The sequence below is a fragment of the Sinocyclocheilus grahami genome, unplaced genomic scaffold (assembly GCF_001515645.1).
Source record: "Sinocyclocheilus grahami isolate Dianchi unplaced genomic scaffold, SAMN03320097.WGS_v1.1 scaffold152.1, whole genome shotgun sequence".
In the NCBI taxonomy this organism is placed as follows: Eukaryota; Metazoa; Chordata; class Actinopteri; order Cypriniformes; family Cyprinidae; genus Sinocyclocheilus; species Sinocyclocheilus grahami.
Genome location: NW_015505331.1, coordinates 1,938,868 through 1,956,006, shown reverse-complemented (window position 1 = coordinate 1,956,006; position 17,139 = coordinate 1,938,868). Strand labels below are relative to the sequence as shown.

The 17,139-nt window shown below is 39.4% G+C and overlaps 1 protein-coding gene across 1 annotated transcript in view; it reads right to left on the bottom strand.

Annotated features, from left to right (window-relative positions):
• Nucleotides 1–1,683: 1,683 nt before the first annotated feature.
• The window catches only part of LOC107592321 (transient receptor potential cation channel subfamily M member 3-like), a 107,716-nt gene continuing 92,260 nt past the window's right edge, over nucleotides 1,684–17,139 (bottom strand). Inside the window, exons 18-25 of the mRNA XM_016281802.1 lie at nucleotides 13,391–13,531; nucleotides 11,873–12,001; nucleotides 11,148–11,399; nucleotides 10,867–11,041; nucleotides 7,801–7,951; nucleotides 7,356–7,549; nucleotides 6,658–6,790; nucleotides 1,684–3,500 (exon numbers count right to left, since the gene is read on the bottom strand). Of these exons, the coding sequence (XP_016137288.1) occupies nucleotides 1,997–3,500; nucleotides 6,658–6,790; nucleotides 7,356–7,549; nucleotides 7,801–7,951; nucleotides 10,867–11,041; nucleotides 11,148–11,399; nucleotides 11,873–12,001; nucleotides 13,391–13,531 (2,679 nt within the window). The 3' untranslated portion in view covers nucleotides 1,684–1,996. The remainder of the gene's footprint in view (nucleotides 3,501–6,657; nucleotides 6,791–7,355; nucleotides 7,550–7,800; nucleotides 7,952–10,866; nucleotides 11,042–11,147; nucleotides 11,400–11,872; nucleotides 12,002–13,390; nucleotides 13,532–17,139) is intronic.

Genomic DNA, 17,139 nt, shown 5'->3' with positions numbered 1-17,139 from the left:
ACTGTCTTTTTACGCGTTGCGTTGCATCGCGCCGCGTAAACATAAAATCATGTCTGCATTTGTGATCGGAGAAATGACAAACAACAAGCGCTACTCTACACTGCTCAAAACTCGCGTTTGAATCGTCAGTGGCAAATTCTTTAAATATAAAAAAATTTACTTACAGTCTGTGAATCAGAACAGCCGGCATTGTAGTCTACTTTACCAGGATCAGGACACAGTCCTCCATAAAATGCGCTGGACACATCTGAATATTTGGGTTGAACTGTTCTGGAAGAGTGTTGTAAAAACAACTTAAACACTGATTTCTAGTCGTGTCCTCTTTTGGAAGGCTAAACAAAGTAGTTTCGCTTTCACAACGAAACACACGGCGGGCTAGAGTGAGCGGAGGCCGGAGGCCTAGAGTGAGCGGAGGCGGGCGGGCTTGAGAACGGTGCGGCCGACGGATTCGATGAAGGAGCTTCCGGCGGGCTTGCTGCAACCACATGTGACGACCCCGGGCTGGACTCTGCTTCGTCCACGGTGAAAGCCGATCCGGCGATCCACAGCGCGAAGTTGATGTATTTCCTCAGCGACCAGCACGGATCAACTCCAGGCATGACGAAGCAGATATTGTCCTCTTTTGGAAGGCCAAACAAAGTAGTTTCTCTTTCACAACGAAACACACAGCGCCTTCACGACATGGCGGCGGCGGCAACAACAATACTACAGCGAGAATAAAGGTTACGCCTTCTTTCTTTGCATGAACATTTGGGTGGCATTATGCAAATCTTCCCACATCGTGACGTAGACATGTGGGGGCGTGTTAGAACGAGCCGTTTTAGGCAGGCGTGCTTGACTCTTAACTTTTATAACGAATATCTCTTTGGATTTGAGACTTTAGTCTTTGCAACTTTACAGATTTTCTTTATGCACCAAGAGCTTGTAACACTCCAAAGAGAAAGGAAAAATTGAAATCGCATCATGTGACCACATTAATACTTTTCATTTCTGAAGCACACCTGTCAAAGAGAAATGTCAAATTTTTTATATTTGTATTTACATGTTTGGAAACAGGCGTTCAGATTTTTTTTTTAATTCGCTATGGTGTTTATCAAACAACACCAAATCAAAAGTACAGAGCCATTAGAGCCAGTTCCAGATTCTTGCTCTGCTATTTAATGTTTCTTTGTAAATAGCAGAGGAAGGATCTGCAAAATGGTCTGTAGGTGAGCGCCACTAAAGCAGAGGTCACACTTTCTTCAGGCACTGCAACAATCATGATATGAGGTCACACTCTGCAGCGTCTTTTAAATTCAACACACAACAATTAATAATAAATCTACAATGTAAAAACATACAATCTACTCCACTTTCCTGTAGCACTGCAGTTTTAAATTTATGTTCTTTTAATTCAGCTATATGAGGCCATGCCGTTACGTATCAATCTTCAATTGGTCACACACTTTCACGGTTTCAGAGTTCACCAAACTTGAACTTTGGAATGCAGCAAAATGCAAAACTTCTTTGCATGAGTGACCAACCCTTAAGTTGTAGTTTATGTAACAGCAGCGGCTGTGGGCGTTTGACCAAAAAGCTTATTGGTTGGCCAGTTTTCTTTGCAGTGCAATGGAATAGATTACAAAAACTCTCCAAAAATAAAAATTCTGCATTAACTGCCATTCATTCAAATGATTATATTTATCATACCGAACATTCATCATAGTGTTAACAGGCCCTTAATCTCAAGGTTTTCCTCTCAACTGGGTACTAATGTTGGCCTAATGGCAGTGGTCATCTTCTGAATCTATGAATACTAAAGAAAATCTGACTTTGCATTGCAGTGTTATAACAAGAAATTAACAGGAAGTTGATACCCATGATAAAACATTCCAGTGTACAGCTAATTACACATTCAGACAGTACTAATTAACGGACTGGCCCTTGGATTGTAAACGAGGTAAAGCCATCCTACATGAACTAGATCTACAATGGCATCACTACTGGTCTGCCATCATCACGTGTAATTGTGTCTGCTATCAAAACTTCGGAATTCTGAGGGTTTGGCCAGTTTCCTCATAGACAGCGAGTCTGTCTGACCCTCCAGCCTTGCCCCGGCTCTGGCCTTCTGGAAAGGATTCCTGGAGCTTCCACGACCCTTGTCCATTTTCTCACTAATGGAGAAGCTCTTTCGGGAGTAGATGTTGGAATGCGACTCCTCCGAAGAGGAGCAGCTGTTTGCACGCTCTAGTCTAGATATCGGCGTGCCAAACGGGCCCAGTGCGAGGCCCAGGCCCAGGTCTGCGCCTATTCTGCCACTGCTGCTTTGACCCCCCTTAACTGTGTCTGCTGACCCCTCTGCGGGTTCCTCTGCATCAGATTCTGCATGACTGAGCTCGGCATCTCTCTCAGGGTGTGAGACGCCCAGGTCCTGGGGCTTATCGAATGTGAAAGAGCCTCCAGGTGAGTCAGACCTCTCTGGGACAGGGTAAGGGGTAGAGACACAACGGGTGTCGATGCAATCTGTTATGCTGGTATATTCGGCTGCCTTCACCTGCACGCCCATGCCGCCATAGTAACCACGTGACGTGAACATCAGGCTGTGCGACTTAACCAATGGCGGCTCGTCCAGAAACAGAGGCCCTGCTGTGGATAGGAAGCGGCTGCTCTTGGACCGCTCAAGAGCACCAGCCGATGGTGGCGGCGAGGGGTCCATGTCCCAGGGGGGCAAGGTATCTGGCAGCAGGTGGGCAGAGCAGAGCGATAGGTCAGCAGCAGCGCTGTCCTCAAACAGGACCGTGCCATCCGACTGTCTTTCGCTGCCCCCTGCCCTTCCACTGCAGTCCCGCCCCCTTGAGAGCACCACCTCCATGATCTCAGAATGGAGAGATGAGTCTCGAGCAAGAGACGGAACTGCCCGGACCGGCTCCAAGAAGCTCTCAGTGGGCGGGACGTCCTCTGAGGCAGAAACATAGATGTCTATACAGGAAGAAGGGCGTAGCTGCTGGTCCACAGATAAAGTATTCAAAGGAGTGGGCTTGGACTCTTTGGGACCTGCTCCTGAGGACACAGACTGTGAACTGTTGGCCCGATGAAGGCTGAACAATCTGTCTTTAAGGAAGCCTTCTCCTCGATCTGCACCACTCCTATCCTTGGAGGAGTGGCTTACATAGAAGGAGTGACTGCGGACGCGTGGGGCCAGAGTGGTTGGAGATGTAGGGGAAATGGACTCTTCACCACCCTGCTCCAGAGACTCCTGTAGCCTGTAGGAATTGCCTTCTTGGCTGTTGAAACTGCTCTGGCGCAGGATGTAATTTGTATCTGTGCAGTCAGATGATGTCCTGGACTGGGCTTTGTTGACTTCACCTCGATCCATACCAGCAACCCGCTCCAGTGCCACAGCGATGCGGCCGATCATCTCCTCCATCTGGGCGAGCCGGATATCCACAGTCTGCAGGGATGCTTTCATGAAATGTTCCCTCTCATTCACTTCCTCCAGACGCATTGCCATGTTCTCCACCCTGAATGATCAGAGATGAGACAATTCCATGAATATTTGTAAGGCCATTTCCAAAAAGCAACATCTAGTAATGTTGTGTTGGTTGCACTTCATATTACATTTTTGTTCAAATAAATGTAGCCCTGGTCAGCATGAGAGGCTCAAAAACAAAAATCTAACCAATTCCAAATCCCTTTTGAACAGTAGTGTACATAATGAAGTGCTTATTAATAGTTATGAACATTAAAGTAATATGTTTTTTTAATTATATATTACTTTTTGTATTGTATACATTTAAATGAAAAAAGACTTTCAAACTGGGGTACAGGGACCCCCGGGGGCCACAAGAGGTTGCTAGAGGGTTTGCAGAAAATTTGAGAAAATTAGAAAAGAAAATGAGTTTACAAAATGAATTTTCAGGGTTCTCAAAGTTAACATGTTACAAACATTTATTATATATATTTAATGCAATATCTTTTTAACATGCTGTTCTGGAATGATATATATTTGTGAAAAGAGCTTTACAAATAATTCTGAACTGAATTAAAAACAGGGTATCTGCAGGATTTTAAAGCTCAAATTTAAGACTTTTTAAGACCTTTTTCAACACCTGCACAAATAAAATTAATATCATATGAGCGGGGTAGTTCAATGTCTATGGTAACATATTAAACTCTAAAATGACAGTAAAAAGCATGATTTACAGTTCAGATACAGGTTTTCACAAATACAAAAAGTTTTATAAAATGATAAACTTCACATTTCAGCCTTTAAACTGTTTTTTTAAATGGATGAGTTAAAAAAGTATCAATTAATATATTAATTTAAACAATTATTATCAATTTTTATATTTATTAAATAACATAATTATCAATCAATTATATTAAACAACATAGAAATATAAGCTATTTTACTGTCTTAATTGTTCATTTTTTTTATAATGCATTATCTTCTTGACGATCCACCAGTTCACATTTACAACTCTGCGTGTTTGCAGAGTTGTAAATGATTTTCACATTGATCCGAGCAAAAACAGCAGACTGGATTATTGAAAATGTAAATTCATTCTCTGCCAGCAGGAGGCGCTTTTGGAACTGCAGAAATAGAACTGTTTCCCCGGTAACAGCAGTACACAAAGCATGTTTACTTAATGCAATCAAAGCCTTTTGAAGTTTAATCGTCACATTAAGCCTTATAGCAGTTCTACTCTTTCTGTCCTCAAATTTAAAACCTCTTAAAATCATAATTAAGACTTACTTGTACCATTTAAGACTTTTTATGGTCTTGAATTTGATAATTTTTAACACTTGTAAGGACCCACGGAAACCCTGAAAAATGTTTCTCTTCAGGTTTATAAATTTAAAATGACTCCAATGATGGTTCGAAAAATAAAATGCAAATAATGTCAAAATAATTTTAATTTGGCTGTGGCTTCAGTGACCATGTAAAAGCCAATTCAATAATTTTGAACACAACTTCTTCAACTTCAATTCTTAACATTTTTCTCACAAAGTATAAATGGGTCTGTATACATGGAAATATATACTGCTTATATATTTTAGGAAGGGGATCACTTGCAAGGGGATGATCATATTTGGGGGATCCATGCCATAAAACACTTGAAGACCTCTGGTTTAAAATAGAGTTAAAAGTGTTAATGTTCTGTTGTGTTGTCTGAAATGTTTTAACCTTTCAGATGTCACACGTATCCTCTCATCGTTGGAGGAATTGAAGCGGTCATCTTTCTCTCTGAAATACTCCTCCATGCACTGCTCTTCAAAGTCATGTACCTTCTTCAGTTCATCTTCAGTAATGAAGAGCTCTGCGGGGGGTTGTCACTGTCACTTTTTTGTATCATAACAGGAAAGTCAAAGTGTTTTCTGTTTAATTTAATTTAACTTTTTATTTGAAAATGTTTAAACCATGTCTTTACCGCACTGTATAATTGCATCTGTAGGTGAGCAAAAATGTAATTCATTCCATTAATATGCAGTACACGTTGTGTAACATACAGTGGGTACGGAAAGTATTCAGACCCCCTTAAATTTTTCACTCTTTGTTATATTGCAGCCATTTGCTAAAATCATTTAAGTTAATTTTTTCCCCTCATTAATGTACACACAGCACCCTATATTGACAGAAAAACACAGAATTGTTGACATTTTTGTAGATTTATTAAAAAAGAAAAACTGAAATATCACATGGTCCTAAGTATTCAGACTCTTTGCTCAGTATTTAGTAGAAGCACCCTTTTGATCTAATACAGCCATGAGTCTTTTTGGGAAAGATGCAACAAGTTTTTCACACCTGGATTTGGGGATCCTCTGCCATTCCTCCTTGCAGATCCTCTCCAGTTCTGTCAGGTTGGATGGTAAACGTTGGTGGACAGCCATTTTTAGAGACATACCTCTCTCACCAAGGCTCTTCTCCCCCGATAGCTCAGTTTGGCCGGACGGCCAGCTCTAGGAAGGGTTCTGGTCGTCCCAAACGTCTTCCATTTAAGGATTATGGAGGCCACTGTGCTCTTAGGAACCTTAAGTGCAGCAGAAATTTTTTTGTAACCTTGGCCAGATCTGGCGCTTTTGGAACTGCAGAAATAGAACTGTTTCCCCGGTAACAGCAGTACACAAAGCATGTTTACTTAATGAAATCAAAGCCTTTTGAAGTTTAATCGTCACATTAAGCCTTATAGCAGTTCTACTCTTTCTGTCCTCAAATTTAAAACCTCTTAAAATCATAATTAAGACTTGTACCATTTAAGACTTTTTATGGTCTTGAATTTGATAATTTTTAACACTTGTAAGGACCCACGGAAACCCTGAAAAATGTTTCTCTTCAGGTTTATAAATTTAAAATGACTCCAATGATGGTTCGAAAAATAAAATGCAAATAATGTCAAAATAATTTTAATTTGGCTGTGGCTTCAGTGACCATGTAAAAGCCAATTCAATAATTTTGAACACAACTTCTTCAACTTCAATTCTTAACATTTTTCTCACAAAGTATAAATGGGTCTGTATACATGGAAATATATACTGCTTATATATTTTAGGAAGGGGATCACTTGCAAGGGGATGATCATATTTGGGGGGTCCATGCCATAAAACACTTGAAGACCTCTGGTTTAAAATAGAGTTAAAAGTGTTAATGTTCTGTTGTGTTGTCTGAAATGTTTTAACCTTTCAGATGTCACACGTATCCTCTCATCGTTGGAGGAATTGAAGCGGTCATCTTTCTCTCTGAAATACTCCTCCATGCACTGCTCTTCAAAGTCATGTACCTTCTTCAGTTCATCTTCAGTAATGAAGAGCTCTGCGGGGGGTTGTCACTGTCACTTTTTTGTATCATAACAGGAAAGTCAAAGTGTTTTCTGTTTAATTTAATTTAACTTTTTATTTGAAAATGTTTAAACCATGTCTTTACCGCACTGTATAATTGCATCTGTAGGTGAGCAAAAATGTAATTCATTCCATTAATATGCAGTACACGTTGTGTAACATACAGTGGGTACGGAAAGTATTCAGACCCCCTTAAATTTTTCACTCTTTGTTATATTGCAGCCATTTGCTAAAATCATTTAAGTTAATTTTTTCCCCTCATTAATGTACACACAGCACCCTATATTGACAGAAAAACACAGAATTGTTGACATTTTTGTAGATTTATTAAAAAAGAAAAACTGAAATATAAAGTTAATGATTTCGAACAGAAATATCTCACTATTACAAAATAATAATGCAGAAGATGGTATTAAAGAGAATATTTAAGTCGACATGTGTTGGTTTCACTCTCATTAGCTGTATGATCTGAGAAAGAAAATCACTCCTGCTGTCATTTTAAGGCTTTCAGTATATTGCAACAGCATTTTATCACTCACTCAGCCCGTAGTCCCGCTCATCCTCATCGTGTTTCCTCCAGCGACAGCAGAGGTGTTTGAGGACCATAGTTATGTGGCTGAAAATGATGAGAGGAGGGGGAAGGACAGGCCGTTCATGGAAGGTCATAATCAGCTGGTACCTCTGGAACTTCCACACCTGGTTGGAGATGGACTTCACTTCAAAGAATGTGTTACTGTGAGAATAAAGGACAATATTAGCAGCATACAACATACAACATGTTCTCATGGACCACCCACAGTCCGTTCGCTGATGCATAATACAAACAAATCTGCAAAGCACTGAAAAAAATTGCAAGTTACAATCAGATTGCCTGACTTAATTATGCCAATAGTCAAAAGGCTGGAATTTGTAAGTAATGAGATATATTTTTAGTGTGTCCATTGTTTAAAAAACACGTATAATATAAATATTCATTTAACGTACTTAAAGACAGCAATGAGCAAATTAACCAGAAGGATGTTGGCCACCAGCAAGTAGCAGGCCATGATGGCGGGGACAATCCAAGCTCCAGTTTTGCAAGGTGGGAGAGGCATGATGACTCCTTCCTCTGTGGTGATGTTCTGACCACATGGAGCTGTTAAAATAAACATACAACTGAGTGTTGCCCAATTATAAATGAACTGTTTAGAACAAACAAATGGCAAAAAAAAGGTAACTTTAGAAAATGCACCAAGTTGTGGAATTCAAATATATTCAAATATATTCCATATGTAAAATTGCATACCCAATATATTTAAACATATGCAATGTTTAAAATATATTGATATTAAATGTACAGCAGTCTTTTTGATGGTTGCTTGTAGCGCAGTTTAGAATGTATTGACAATACATCATTCGTTTTTTCCAAATGGGATGGTTCAGTTGCTGTAGCTTTCAAAGAGAGGAAAGTCAGTCAGGTTCATATTAATTTACATATTTCTGAGTACATTTACTGGTTTCAATATTTAAGATCACACCCAGAAGCCCAAAGTGAGAGAACTGAAGTAACATTGGTTATCTTAAATTCGCATTTATTTATTTTCTTTTAAAATTCCAAATTCATTCTGCCAAAAACTCTGACAACTGAACCACGTGAAAAAACTTTCATATTGATGAGAGGAGGCGAATGCATCTTGTTGTTAAATGATGTTCAGCGGACATATGAGATGGTCTTTCTAGAAACACAATATTTGGAGCCTATTTGAGGACACGCAAATGGGCACGGATGCTCATGCTCTATTCAATATGCATAACACGTAATATCAAGCCAGTGGATTTTCCACCGCTAAATTCGGTTTACATTGTGAAAAGAGAAGGAAATTACACCAGAGCAATGGGATGTCAGTCAGTGCTAGCTGGCTGTGGGAGGTTCATGATGGTGACTTTAGCATTATTCAAGTTTCCAGTTTCCATGATAGGGTTTTTTTTTTAAACGGCAATGGGACCTTGACAATTTAGTTGGCATAGCACCTTGAACATTTGCCCCACCACGGAAACCTAGCCATTTGCCTTGCAGTGCAGTGCAGGGGTGTCATACACTCAATGACCACCAGGAGGCGGAGATGAGGTGATGATATGACTGTGAAAGTATAATGACTCTGGTGAGTGAGATAATTCTAGCAGAATTTATATATTGGAAATTGCCTATATGGGATGGACCACTGTTACGCCCAGTTCCTTGAATGCGAATGTAATTTTCGACCAGCCAGAGTTTGTCATTCACTTTGTGATGTAGCTTCCTACTATTCACATCTGAAACAAAGAACGAAATCGTTATTTCAGCTCTCTTATCTTTGGGCCATCCATCTCTCAGCACACACACAAACAAACAAACAATTGACAGTATGCAGACAACAAGCAAACACACTACTTAATGAGAAAACACAAAGACACGCTTATACAAACTCTACAGCACACACTTCATACACAAGTCCTCGTGACTGATGCACAGCATTACTATGAGTGTACTGATTTATTTCAGGCATAAGATGTAATATCATAAATCTGACAAGAGACAATAACACTAGCAAAACCTGATTGGTTATAGGATAAGATGGTGTAAGATACAAGTCAAACAGCTTTATTGTTCATCATAACCTATAATTGGGCAGAATCATTCAGTCTGATAATAATTGCCACTATGAAATAGGCTCACCTTTGTATGTATCTTTTTGACTGTCATTTGATTCTTTTTTATTCAGTCTGAGTGAACTAAATGGTTACTATGCATGGTTCAAATCATAATCAAATATTTTTAACTATATATACTACTGTTCAAAAGTTTGAGGTGAGTAAGATTTATTCTAAACAAATTTTACATTTTAATAATTAAATTACTTTTTAATATAATAAATGTATACTTTTGAATAAAATGTTTTTATTCAGTAAGAACACATACAATTGATCAAAAGTAAAGGTAATGACTGTCAAAAAAAAAAACTATTTCAAATAAATGCTACAGTATTCATCAAAAAAAATTTACCATGGTTTTCACAAAAATATTAAACAGCCCAACCGTTTTCAACATTGATAATAATAATAAAAAATTCCAGAGCACCACATCAGTATATTAGAATGATTTCTGAAGCGTGACACTGAAGACTGGGGTAATGATAGGCTACCGAAAATTCAGCTTTGCCATCACAGGAATAAAGTACATTTTAAAATAAAATATATAAATCTTCATATAAATTATATATTATTTTCAATTTCAAAAATATTTCACAATATTACAGTTTTACTGTATTTTTGACCAAATAAAGGTAGTCTTAATAATGAGCATAAAAGACTTCTTTCAAAAACATCAACAAATCTTACCAACCTCAAACTTTTGACCAACAGTATGAAAAATGACATCAGAAGTACATTATACATCCCAGGGAGATCTTACTCCAATGCTACTTTATATGATTTTCAATTTTGTGCTCAAACACAATGGTTCTCAACTGGGGGTCCACAGGAAACTTCCACGTGGGCTGCAAGATTAAAATGTGTATATTATTAGCTTTAATATCAGAATACTTTAACAATTAAAATGCCAAAACATGATATCATATTCAAGACAGTTAACATGCATGTATACAATTTTCATTATATCCCATCAAAATATACCACTAACTAATATATATATATATATATATGATGCTTCTCCATCCGCAGTCTTACAATGAACACATAAAACCATTCTGAAACAGCAGCATTGATCCATATCATCCTGTAATGACAATATAAGTGCAGCCATTTACAGAATATGAGACCATTTAAGAGCACACACACAAGCACAACTATGCATCACAAAATCTGATCCAGACTGTTTCAGCTTTTAAACGTGAAGCTTTCGTCATATATGTGGGAATGTTTATGCTTTCAGAGAACACCACATTTGTTCATACAAGCTGACCAATAATGAGATGTAAAGCATTGAGGTGCTGTGCTTGAGTGTGAAATTGAGTATACCCAAAATGCCCATGCCTGTACCCAAGGTTAATGTTAGTAATAAGCCAGCCTTACGGTCGATTTGGTCTGCAAACACCTCTCCGTAGATCATCCAATAAGGCATGAAGAAGATGTTGCGTGCCAGCATCCAGGATGGGTCCTCATTGGGATTGAGGATAGCCTGCCGCGCCACCCCGAAACTCATCAGCACCACCAACATGATGATCACAAAATACATCATGTCAATCATCTATGAAAAAAGAAAGATCGAGAGTATTAGAATTCATGTTATACATAACATAAGACATTTTTACTTTAAAGCACAATTATTAAACCTCTCTATCAGTCTCTCTCACCATCTTGCCGATCATCATGACGTATGGACCCAGGTATTTGTTCACTCCAAAGATGTCAAGCAGTCGTATGTACCAATAGATGATATTGACACAGTAAATGACCCTCCCATAGCTCATCAGGGGTGGGTCTTGGAGGCGAAGCACCATCCCGATGGAGAAGATGAGGATGGCCATGAGGTCAGTGATGTTCCAGTACTCCTGCAACCACACTTTCACCTTCTGCAGGAGCTTCCCTGGCTCTGACATGAGGATCTGAGAGATAGGAGAAGTGAAACAGTAAAGCACACTGAGTGAAAGCCTTCATGTTGGACAAATTACCTTTTCAAAACAACTCTAAACAAAAATACAGTAAAAACAGTAATGTCGAAATATTTTCACAATTTATAATCACCGTTTTCTATTTTAATATAGCTTAAAATGCAATTGACAAAGGTGATTTTTCAGGGTGGATATTTGGACAAATTAACTTTTCAAAACAACAAAATGAAGCAAAAGCATTTGCATTTACTTATTTCCACAAGAGGGCAGTACTAGACTGTTTATTTGAAGGAGTTCACATTTTGGTCTCTTCAACAGTTAAGTGTTTATAACTGAACTGCAGCTGTGTAATTATATGCAAATTTAATTATTAGACATTGCTTATGAATAATAAATAATCTTTTCCCACAATTTAGGGAATGAAGGAAACAATTTTCTTTGCTCACTGAGTTCTAATGAAGTCTCACCTCTCTCATCTTCTCGATGCCATTGGTGAAAATGTAGGCAATAACAATCCACTCCTGAGGAGAGGGCCACAGGTCCATCTTCACCAGAACAATATAGTTGAAGAGCATCAAGTATCCTACATAGGCCAACTGTGGGAAGACACAACATCATGATTAAGGGGGAAAAAAACACTCTTTGGCCTGTTTCAGCTCAAATTATGAAGAAGTGAAACAGTAAAAAGTCTATTAAGTTCAGAGAATGCATGATCATGACCATGTATACTTTACACCAAGCATAGAATTTTAGAATACTTAATTTGATTTAATTTTCCAAATACACTACTGCAGTAAATCTTACCCCAAACATTTGAATGGTATTGTATCTTACTTTATTTTTCAATACGTCTTATTAGAGTTTTCACTCTATCATAGTTTCTAGTTTCAGTGTCTTTAATTTTTCTTTGAGTTTTAAGGTTTTAGGGCTACCAAAGTTAATGCAGTAACTGGTATTATTTATAAACGTTTAACAGCATTACATTTCTTAACACAGTCTAGCAATATTGCCATCTGGTAACATGTTCATGTTAAATGCAGGCAGGTTGTGAAGTTTTCAAGTTTTATAATACACCATGTATCAAAAACTAAAATACATTTTTGGTCAGTTTTATTTCAATTTAGCTTCAGAGCTAAGAAAATAAATTTTTAGTTGTGTTTCAGTGTTTCCAATTAGAATTTGATTCAATTTATTATGAAAAAAAATATTTTTCAGTTTACACATGCATGTTGTCTTTCAAAATCTCTGTCATGAAAACACTGTCAGGTTGATATTTTCAAAGTTCCGAGGATTAAATTTTAGAAACAGGAGGAAACATTTAAGCTTGTAATGCATCGTCTTTATACTTACTCTCCTTTATTGTACAAAGAAAGAAGAAGAAGTAGCTACAGAAGATGTTGCAGAAAAAGGAACTATTTATTTTTTCAGCTGGATCACCATAAAAACATAACATTGAATTTTCAGTGTTCAGAATTCTCAGGGTAAAGATTTTTTCCATTTGCAACATTTTATTTTATTCATTTATTTATTTTTGTGAAAAGGTAGAAAGATTGACACTATCAGCAGTGTAAACACTACAACGTGACAGTGTGATGGGAAAGAGAGAGCACAAGCAACGAGAGGAAAAAAAGAGTGAGTAAATAAAGACACAGAACACGGAACAGAATTTTTCAACTTTAATAGCTTGGAGATTTGTCAGATTCATGGCCAATATTTAAAACATAGATGAGGCCAAATAAAAAAAATCTCAGTTGTTTTGATCTCTACTTGCCTGCATTTGCACATTTCCCCCCCTGGACTTGATGGTATACTATCAATATGAATTTCTCCAATTTATTTGAAAGTGAAAGATTTCAGAGGACATTTCTCTAAAGAATTCACACACAAGGTATTTTGATGTTCAAATACAGATTTGATATGCTAAACACACTGAACAATACTGTATGTCTTTTTGTACTAAATAAGGGCACAGCTTGGGCTTTTACCGTGTGAAACCAGAACTTGACGATAGGGGCGTTGTAAAACTCATAAATTTTGCGACCCACTGGAATCAGCCGATGGCGGTTCTGAACCTCTTCCACCTGTTTCTTACGAGACGCTTCTGAACTGACATTTCCCAGCATAGCCTGGGAAAAGTACAGAGGATAGAAAGAGGAGAAGGATAGAAAGCATTGCTTTTACACACCACTTACATAGTGTGACTTCTCACCCAGAATTGCATGCAGCTGTTTTAAACACTGCAAAGCAATACTGAGTGTCGAAGAAGGTGAGATATTCACTATGAACTGGGCATTGATGATTCCGCTGGGAATGGTTGTGCGGAAAAAGAGAAAGAGAGAGTGTGAGAGTGTGTTCGAGAGAGAGAGGAAGAAAGAAAAGAGGAATGGAAATGCCCAGTGTCATGGGTTATTTGGACATCCTTAATCCAAGAGTGGGGAGCTTATCCCGTAAATGGAAAAATATGGTGCACTCTTGGACATCATGGCAGAATTGTATTGCAACAACTTTTCTGCTGTCGAAGCTGTTTGGTTGAGCTTTGCTGCAGTACAGTCTTATAAACTACACAATCTAAAAGCAATGAAAACAGTTTGTTATTTCACAGCTTATGATATGCACAGGAAAATCTAATTTTGGCACAGGCATTTTAATGTTGTATCAGAAAAATGATTGCAATTACAGTGTACTTTCTGGAAGAGCATTCAGATAAATTGCAATACAATTGTCATCTTGTGTTGTAACCTCACATATCTACAATATATTCATAGTGAAGTGAGGGGCAAAGCTTCAGTTTTTGGAACCGTGTTGTACAAGAACAGGTCAACCCAGTCACGTTCTGGGAAATGCAGTCCTTCTCCGTTGTTTTGACTAAGTAACCCTTGGACTACATTTCTAAACTAGTGTTTTGGGCTGACCTGTTTCTTTAGAGCAGTAGTTCTCAGACTGTGGAGGATTTCAAGTGGTCCACAAGTTGATTGGCTGATTTAAAAAACAATGTAATTGACAAAAAGCACCAACACTGAATTAATTGACTGATTAATAAACTCAAAACAATTAATTACTGTAAATATGGTTTAAATTGATCTGTGATAGTGTTTTTTGTTGTCTTTCTTTAATAATGTAAAATGTACATATTGTACACTACCGTTCAGAAGTTTGAGGTTGACAAGATTTTTAAGTATTTTTGAATAAAAGTCTATGTTCATCAAAGCTGCATTTATTTGATTTAAAATACAGTAAAAACAGTAATATTGTGAAATGTTAAAGTAACTGTTTTATACTTTAATATATTGTGAAATGTACTTTATTACTGTGATGGCAAAACTGATTTTCAGCAGTCATTACTTCAGTGTCACACAATCCTTCAGAAATCATTCTAATATACTGATCTGGTGCTCAAGAAACATTTCTGATTAATGTGCGAAACGGCAAGACACGACTCTTGAACGCCCCCGTGTCCCAGGCCGGCCTTTGCGGCGACACGGTGGAGAACTTGCCCAGCAGTTCTCAGCTGACCAAAGCAGACTGAGGCCATCAGGTACATCCTGCGTGCAGCTGCTGCCGTCGCCAAGGGCGGCCCCCCTGCCGCCGCCAGGCCCCTGCAAAAACTGGTGGCAAGCGAAAGAGCAGAGGCCCTGAGACGGGCAACCCAGAGGTCGAGGGACCTGCTCTTCAGGAGATGGTAAGCACACCACTCCCTCCCCCGAAGGGGGGCCGGGCGGAGAATCTTTTCATCTTTTTACGCCACTGACCTCTCTGTCGGTGGTACCCAAATACTTGACAAAGAGCAATTCCTCTATTTCTGGGTCCCCAGAGGGGACGGGGGGTTGTTTTATTTGATTTAAAATACAGTAAAAACAGTAATATTGTGAAATGTTAAAGTAACTGTTTTATACTTTAATATATTGTGAAATGTACTTTATTACTGTGATGGCAAAACTGATTTTCAGCAGTCATTACTTCAGTGTCACACAATCCTTCAGAAATCATTCTAATATACTGATCTGGTGCTCAAGAAACATTTCTGATTATGAAATGTTGAAAACAGTTGTGCTGCTTAATATCTTTTTTCCACAGACTTTTTTGATAAACAGAAAGTTCAAAATAGCAGTATTTATTTAAAATCTTTTATGACATTATAAATGTCTTTGCTGTCACTTTTAATCTATTTAATGCTTCCTTGCTGAATAAAAGTATTAATTTTGTAAAAATAAAAGTTACTGACCCCAAACATTTCAACAGCAGTGTGCACTACCATTCAAAGTTGTCAAAACATCAACCAATACTGATATTTAAAATATCATAAATTACTATTTCCAATTTAACATGACTACTGTATTATTCCAACTCTCTGTTTGTCATATGCAGCACTGACAGCTTATGCATTCTAGTCGTCAATTTATGAGATATTTATAAGATTGCACCAGTACACTCTTAAAAATAAAGTTGCTTCACGATGCCATAGAAGAACCTTTTTGTCTAAATGGTTCCATAAAGAACCTTTAACATCTGAAGAACTTTTCTGTTTCACAAAAGGTTCTTTGTGGCAAAAAAAGGTTCTTCAGATTATAAAAAGGTAAGAAAGAGATGGTTCTTTAAAGAACCTTTGACTGAATAGTTCTTTGTGGAACCAAAAATGGTTCCCTTTCAGTCGGACACTCTCGACGTCACGTCGGATGACCGACGAATTGGGATCTGCATGAGGAGCTCAACAGGTCATGGACGGCACCTTTTTACTGCCGGAAACCGATCTGCTGGTTCCTCCTACCTCACCACCCTCGATGGTGGGGTAGCTAGGGGGTTATAAGGGTTCCCCCCTGGTGGAGCGGTCGGTTGCGATGCAGTTGTGTCCTAATACCACCTCCAACCGGCAGGGAGAACCGTGCCTCCCCTCCCGGGTCTGTAGGTACTCGACTGGCCAGCGATGCTTATACGACCTGTGGAGAAACTGCCTCCGCCTTACACGCTACGGCGTGATTGCAAGTGCACCAGGCCAAGGCCCTGAGGGCCTTGCACGAGGGTGGTCACGACCCGGAAGTTCGTAGAGAACACCGCACAGCGGCGGACCTCGCGCCACGAGCGACGAAGGTTACGGCGCGGACTCTGGGTCGTGCGATGTCCACTATGGTGTTCCAGGAGTGCCATTTCTGGCTGTGACTGGTGACATGTGCGAAACGGCAAGACACGACTCTTGAACGCCCCCGTGTCCCAGGCCGGCCTTTGCGGCAACACGGTGGAGAACTTGCCCAGCAGTTCTCAGCTGACCAAAGCAGACTGAGGCCATCAGGTACATCCTGCCCCGGGAACGCCCCCGTGTCCCAGGCCGGCCTTTGCGGCGACACGGTGGAGAACTTGCCCAGCAGTTCTCAGCTGACCAAAGCAGACTGAGGCCATCAGGTACATCCTGCGTGCAGCTGCTGCCGTCGCCAAGGGCGGCCCCCCTGCCGCCGCCAGGCCCCTGCAAAAACTGGTGGCAAGCGAAAGAGCAGAGGCCCTGAGACGGGCAACCCAGAGGTCGAGGGACCTGCTCTTCAGGAGATGGTAAGCACACCACTCCCTCCCCCGAAGGGGGGCCGGGCGGAGAATCTTTTCATCTTTTTACGCCACTGACCTCTCTGTCGGTGGTACCCAAATACTTGACAAAGAGCAATTCCTCTATTTCTGGGTCCCCAGAGGGGACGGGGGGTTGTGGACGATCTAGTGCGTATCACACTCACCCTCCTCTCTCGCCAGTGAG